The sequence below is a fragment of the Capsicum annuum genome, chromosome 12 (genome assembly GCF_002878395.1).
Source record: "Capsicum annuum cultivar UCD-10X-F1 chromosome 12, UCD10Xv1.1, whole genome shotgun sequence".
Taxonomy (NCBI): Eukaryota; Viridiplantae; Streptophyta; class Magnoliopsida; order Solanales; family Solanaceae; genus Capsicum; species Capsicum annuum.
In genome coordinates, this window is record NC_061122.1 from 6,033,558 (window position 1) to 6,041,168 (window position 7,611).

Consider the following 7,611-nt stretch of genomic DNA (forward strand, 5'->3'; position numbering starts at 1 on the left):
ATATATATATCTTCCTCTATAATATGAGCATCTAACTAAAATTGTAAATTAATTGGTGTAGTAATTCTCAATGTAGAGAAACATATAGAAGTCAGAGCATCGAATACAACGATAACAAAGGAATTATACAAATAAGTTTGTCAAAAATAGATTCTGATATCACATGAAAGAAACTGAGCATTCAACTCAAAATCTTATATCAATGAATAAATTAAACCTCCTTAAAAACACTTAACATTGTTTTAAATTAATCTAACTAATTTAATGTCACTTTCATCTAACTAATTCTTTATTGCATATAATATAAATGTCATTTTCTTTTTTTTTTAAAAAAAATATATACATATTAACAATATATAGCTCAAACCTAAAAATTTCTAAACTATTTTACAGAATGGAAACTATCAATTTCTATTTTACATTCCAACGATACAAAAATACACATAATTAATCAACTTCACTTAAAATTTTATACATATGTTGCTTCACTTTTGTGTCCGAAAGAAAAATTACAACTAGATTAATTAGCCTGAAAATTAAATCAATGCACAAAATTTCGAGATAAAAATGACAAATATTCTTATTGTTGTTTTTTCGTCATCATAAATATTTAGGTTGAAACTGCCACCTTCGTACTTGAGTAAGGAATGAATATCAGATCCTACTGACGTTCAACATACGACTGGTCACTATTTCTATGAAGTCAAGTGACCAACGTCGTCCCATTTTCTTATATGAATTGAGGCCTTCTCTGCCTGCATTTTAATCAAAAGGATTTTAAACAGTGAGATCACTTAAAAATAATTATACATAATTGTTCCAAAAATGAGACAAGATTTGTAACATTAAAAATAAGTAAGTTATCCACTCCCAACAGCTTTAAATACACTAATAATATCAAAACAAAAACATTTACTTAGTGCATATTATATGCTAACTCCATATATCTCTTATTATGTGTAAAGTCGTAAAATTTCTGACACGAGATAAGTACTTTTTCATTCTGAATTAGAGGTTTCATATTTAAACTCTATAAATTAAGATGTCTTTAATCTCTATTCACACATAAATATCAAATATCGAGAGGGTTGTAGAGAATATTTTACCGCTCTCTAAAGTGAAAATTTTTGACACGAATCCAAATTAATCAAAACTTCAAAAAAAAAAATGAATATTTGAACACCAGATGAGAAACAAAAAGAATTGTTACCTCTTTACTCCAATCACATCTAATTGTGATTATAGCCAATATCAAAGTCTGAACTGCTGTTCCACCAAATATCATTCCAGCCCATATTCCCTATACAAAAATAATTTCACTTTCAGAAACTTTAATTCCAGTTTTAACCAATTCATGCAGCACTAATGTAACCGCTCGAACAAAAATGCAAGGTAAAATTGCATACAATAAAAAAAAAAACATAAATATACACTTTAACTTGTCATATCTATACAAATCTCCACCCTTATAAAGTAATTACAAAAAGTCCAACTAATTACATATCTTTGTTTGATGTAGCAGGAGCTAACTATGTATCTCAACATCCCCAAAATCACAAAAAATGTATCAGGAACTAATTATGTATCTTTACAAAGGAAAAAATGTATCTTTGTTGGATGTATTATGTATCTCGACAGACTCAAAATTAAAAAAAAAATGAATAAAAATTAAATTATGTAACTTTATAAGAAAAAAAATATATCTTCATCGGATGTATCAAAAACTAATTATGTATCTCGACAGATCAAAAATCGAGATTTTTAGTAATTATGCAAAATATCAAAATTTTCTGTAATTAAGCTTCAAACTGTCGGAATTTAAGTTGTTATCCCTACAATAAACCCTCATAGTGGGACTTTTTTTCAAACTCCATATATAAATGGGAGCTATCGTGCACCGAATTGTCCTTTACTGGTAGAAAAACTTTGTGCATAGAGGTTAAAGTTAAATATGAGTAACATACCATGACACCATAGTGGAAACCCCAACCCATAATAAAGCCTAGAGGGATTCCAAGTAAATAATAGCAGCCCAAATTTATGTATGCAACATATGATTGCCATCCAGATCCAACAGCAACTCCTATAAATATCCAGAGAGTAATTGGAAAAAAAAAATTAATAAAGTATAGAACATAAACTTAAATTTTTTAATAAATTCAGAATTTAAAATCAGCGAGATTCCTATATTTGTTCGAGCTGAAGGTAGTGAATTTAGACAAACTCACATCACGTACTTTTAAAATACCGAATGTCGTCAAGGGCAGATCTATAATATAGTGTTGGTTAAGGATTCACATAATCTAGTTACTATTGTACGTATTAACTTGAAGTTGTTATAAGAATTCATAAACGTCAAATTTTAAATCCGTCTCTATATATCATACATGTCTATAAAAATTACACAATAAATAAAGGTAAATGCAGAATCAAAAATCAATGGGATTGGTCTTATTTATGTATTTTCAATTGAATTACTTGCATAACATATACTTAAATCTGCCTCTGACTGTAAATGTTACCCAACAAACAAGCGTAAATCTAGAATCTAGACTAGGTAGATTTGGTCTTATTCATGTATATCAATCATACTCGCATAACATATAGTCCTTAATCTGCCTCTATATATCATACATTTCATATAAATATCACACAAGCAGAGTTGACTCTAGAATCTAGAGTATGTGGGATTGGTCTTATTCATGTATTTCAACCGAACTCACATAACATAGTCCTAAATCCGCCTCTATAAATCATACGTCATGTTAATAATACACAACAAGCACAAGTAAATTCAGAATTTAGAGTCAGTACGATTGATCTTATTCATGTATTTCAATTGAACTCGCGGAACGTAATCCTAAATCCGCCTCTGGCTTAATCAACTTAACTTTTAAATTCTATAAAAATTTACCTGAGAGAATTGGTTGAATACTGTTGAGGAGAACAGTGAAAGCTAAGAGAATAGCTAGTTTATGAACAGCTTCAAGAACAGGTTTGCTTGTTGTGAAAATTAAGGCAAGCTCATTATGGAAAAATATTATCAAAATCCAGAAGAATAATCCAATCACTATTGATTGTGTTACTGCTACTGCTGTTGCAAATTTTGCCCCTCTTCCATTTCCAGCTCCCAACTCATTTGCTACTCTTACTCTGCATCAACGGGTTCAACTACATTCAGTATTCTCGACATATAATATAGATATATGTGACAAAGATCACGCATTAATTAAATGTAGAATCAATAAATTTCAAGATATAATGGATTCAATAGTAAGAAAATCAAGATCATATTCGGCAAATTGAAATTTTGGATTCATCTTTTACATTTGATGTATGTAGACAGTGATCGAGTCAAGATTTAAAACCTATGGATTCGAGATTTTAGTTCTATAAAATAGCTGAGTTCTAGTTTGATATTTTGTACATATTCAATGAATATTTTAATATAAATAAAGAAATTAGATCAAAGCTACTAAATTCGATTAAACCATAATCAATGCGCTGGTAATTTAAAAAAAAATGAAAGCAATGCGACTAGTAAGACTGATAATTTACTTTATTTTCCAATTTACTAATCTCTAAAATAACTTGATAGTGTAAAAAATTATTTATTTTACGTACACTTTTCATAAAAAAATCTATTTCCTTAAATAGGATATCATTCAAAACTCACATGTACTTTGACAAAATTAGATGTTGTGGACCTTATCTTACTAACATGTGATTCAATCATTGTTCTACTTTTTTTCCTATTTTAAAGAAACTGTTGGATTATGTCAGATGCCGAATTTCTGGTAAGACTTTTGGAAATCTGACAATATAGCTAGCATTTCGATTACGTGCACGATTATAACACAATAATTTTTATTTATATCAATTGAATATATATAAATTATTAATTTAGTAAATTTTAAAGAATTAAAATATTGAATTCATTAGTTTAAAGTCTTGATTTTGACTTTAAATTCGAGACATTTTAATTAAAGATGAGACGATCTTATTTATGGAGATAAAATTAGAATTCAAAATTTATGAATTTTGAACTCATCATCAAACTGATATAACTATATAATAATTATCTGATAATTATATAACTAGTCATCTTACTTATATAAATTGGATATATAAAAATCACTAATTTAGTAATTTTAAAGGATTACGATACCGAATTCTTCAGTTTTGAATCTTGATTGCAATTTTTAATTCGAGACTTGTAGTAGAGAATAATTTTGAGTTGGAAGTTTATCGAAAACAGGTTTTCTATCTCACCAAATAATTGTATGGACTATTTACACTTATCCTCTTCCGATCGCATTAACCATTAGATGAGAATATATTGAGTATATTGTTATTGTTGATTTCCAGTAGAGATTGAGAGGATCTTATCTATAGAAATAGAACTAAAATTTAAAGCTTACGAATTTTGAACTTATCATCAAATGCATAACAATGATAGAGTTGAGTTCAGAATTATATAACTAGTAAGTAAACATAGTTGGTTCAGCCGCTTTTGACCCAAGAAAAACTACTATCCTTATAATCAAACAAAAACTGACTTCCCACTTCTCAGACAATTATTAATACTTTTTAACCTTTTCTGAAACGCGAACAAACGACGCCCTCAGCTTCTACTTCTAAGTTCTAACTATAGGCAAACAAGTGACCTAGTATTATCTATAACAAGACATATTCCAATTTTCCTATCGAAATGAAAGACTTAACCAGTACCAACCACATATTTTCATTATATAATACTATAGCAAATTGAAATATAAAATTTAGGCATAATTCATACGCAGCTCCTTAAATACGCATTATTTTTCATTTAGACACTTCAAGTGGACACTGTTTCATTTTGGCACCTCAAACGGCCTTCAAGTGTGCCACTTTGACACTTTTGCTGAATCAGCAAATTTATATTGTGTGCGTGTATTACACGCATCTGTGCATGTATTACACGCGTCTGATGATGAGTAAAGTGACAAATAATATGCCGACACGTGTCATTTCTCTAAAAAATAATTTTTAAATCATTAATTAATTTTTTTTCAAAAAAAAAAATCAATAATAACCCCTTTCCCCCACTCACCCCATCAGTCCACCCACCCACCCCCACCCGACGAGTCCACCCATCCCGTCGCCCCTCCCACCCCACCCACCCACCAGTCAATTTTTTATTTTTTTAATTTATTTTATTTGATTTTAATTTTTCTTCACGGATTTAGCTTTTATTTTTTAATTTCTTTCAGCAATTTTGCTTTGATTTTCAATTTTCCTTCACTAATTTTTCTTAATTTTTATGCTTCGATTTTAAATTTTTTTATTAATTTTGTTTGAATTCAATTTTTCTTCACTGATTTAGCTTTATTTCTTAAACATTCTTATTTCTTATAATTTTGATTTCTTCTTTCATAAAAAAAGTAAGATTCTTGATTTAACCATTTTAGCATAAGGATCTGTTAAGAAAAAAAATGATGGTAAGTTAATGGATTGAAGAAAAAACAAGAAGAAGAAAAGAGAAGAAAAATGAAAATTATGCAAATGCCACTGAAAAATTACGAAAATGCCACCCAAACGCGTCTTCAATGCGTGTGTCACATGCACCTTGACAACTCAACAAAAAGTGTTAAAGTGGCATACTTTATACCTACTTGAAGTATCAAAATGAAATAATATTCATTTGAGGTGTCTAAATAAAAAATAATGGGTACTTAAAAGCTGAGTATGAGTTTTTGCCTATTTTATGTAAATGAACATACCCAGTTCCAGCAAAGAACCCAAGAGGAATCATCAATTCCCAGGCATTGATGTTCATGCTGCAAGAATTAATATAAAAATAAAAATAAAAATAAGACAATGACATGAAAAAAGATAAATTATTTGGTACTATTGTTTTTCATTAGGCAAATTAGAAAAATACTTTTGTCGTTTTCTTCTTTTGACAAGTTGAAAGTACTTGGCCATTAAATTTGACTGAGACACAAATTTATGAGATTTGTCATCATAATATTCAATAATGGCAAAAACAATGATAATGATAATGATAATGACAATGACAGTATTAGTACAAAGCTATAAAAAATAAAATTGGTACATCTAACTTGTTAATTTACATTTTCTAGTGTTTTCATTAACCATTAAAGTAATCACATACAGTGTAGAACAAGTTCACCCATCGTTAAATATTATACTGTCTTTGAATATTTTTTTACGAAATTTCTATTTTGTTCTATCGTGTTATCAAGAACATGTAAAAGATGGAGTGAATTAATCATGCAGCTAATTACTAAAATTATATATCATCATCATTAGAGTCATAAATATTGATTGATATCCACTTGTTTCTTTCTTTCTTTTTTATATAAATACAAAAATGTGTGATCAAGAAGAAAAGTGTGATTACCAGATAGATAAAGCATCCAAAGCAATTTTAGCATTCTCCAAATTACCGGTCATCACAATTAACACCTTGTAATACCAATTCTCCAAGCTGGATCATTTACACCAAAAAAAAAAAAACAAAGAAAAAAAAATTATAATAAATTATGATAGAATATCTCAAATTTGAGTCTTAAAAATAAAAAAAAGGTTATGTAAGAAGCACTTTTGTCTTAGTAAACTATCCTACCTAATTTGAATCTGAATTAATAGAATTGATGAGTTCCGAATAATGATTAACTTAAAAAGAATAGATAGACCATGACAATATGAATATATTCTTTCCTTCTTCCTCGTGTCTCACTCCATACCAAACAATGAAAGAAAAAGGATTTAATAACTTATAAACATTGATAGTGTAATTTTTTAAAAATATTATTTGTGTATTTTTATCTACTTGTCTTAGGACATATCAACTTGTGAAAGATTATAGATATCTTATACGTAACTTTATTCTAAGTTGTTTTGACTTTTCAAGAATATTATTGTACTCGTATTGAATTCTTTACAAAATATAGTATATTTGGAGAATTCGACACGAACCTATTAACATTTTTGAAGGGTCCAAACAACACAAACCTCATCAATGTAAAAGTATGTTTTCTCTCAATAGAAGTTAAACATAGAAATAGCGTTAACTGATCAGTTTTAAGACTGTCTTAAAAACTAGCTACTGTCAAAGAGTTTCATACTTGAGAAGTAAAATTTCATGACATGTCATGTGGTACACATGGAATTTGAAACTCTGTCACAATGTCTTTAAAAATAGTCAGTCATAGAGTAACAATATTTTCAAATTTACCAAAAGTTAATTAGAGAGAAAAACATCTCGTACCCAGAACTATGATCAAATTTGAAACGACACACTCCGACTTTACGAGATCCTATTACACCCGAATTAAATTTTATCGTATTTTTATCAACCTTTTTAGCTGATGTGGCACTTTGACGTAAGCCTCATTTTATGCTATAACGTTGCCACGTCAGCACAAAAGGGTGACAAAAATACGTTTAAATTGAGTTCAGAGGGATAATAGGATCCCTGTGAAGTTGGAGTGTGTCGTAACAACTTTGGCCCATAGTTCGGAGGGGTATTGAAGGCTTATCTCTTAATTAAACTCTAATAGAAGTTAGAAATTCTTACCATAACATGACCCCAGAAGAAGCAGA

The 7,611-nt window shown here is 28.9% G+C and overlaps 1 protein-coding gene across 1 annotated transcript; it reads right to left on the bottom strand.

Annotated features, from left to right (window-relative positions):
• Positions 1 to 430: 430 nt before the first annotated feature.
• LOC107851670 (protein DETOXIFICATION 27-like) lies at positions 431 to 7,605 on the bottom strand. Its single transcript, XM_047400640.1, has 7 exons — positions 7,586 to 7,605; positions 6,407 to 6,493; positions 5,763 to 5,819; positions 2,915 to 3,153; positions 1,965 to 2,083; positions 1,211 to 1,300; positions 431 to 755 (listed from the first exon to the last, which is right to left on the bottom strand). The coding sequence occupies exons 1-7, from the start codon at positions 7,591 to 7,593 to the stop codon at positions 696 to 698; spliced, it is 660 nt and encodes a 219-aa protein (XP_047256596.1). The 5' UTR covers positions 7,594 to 7,605; the 3' UTR covers positions 431 to 695.
• Positions 7,606 to 7,611: the final 6 nt, after the last annotated feature.

Coding starts and splice junctions, on each gene's coding strand:
- LOC107851670 (XM_047400640.1), bottom strand. Junction 3,154..5,762: donor GGGTTCTTTGCTGGAACTGG/GTATGTTCATTT, acceptor CCGTTGATGCAG/AGTAAGAGTAGCAAATGAGT. Junction 1,301..1,964: donor GTTTCCACTATGGTGTCATG/GTATGTTACTCA, acceptor ATTTTTGTATAG/GGAATATGGGCTGGAATGAT.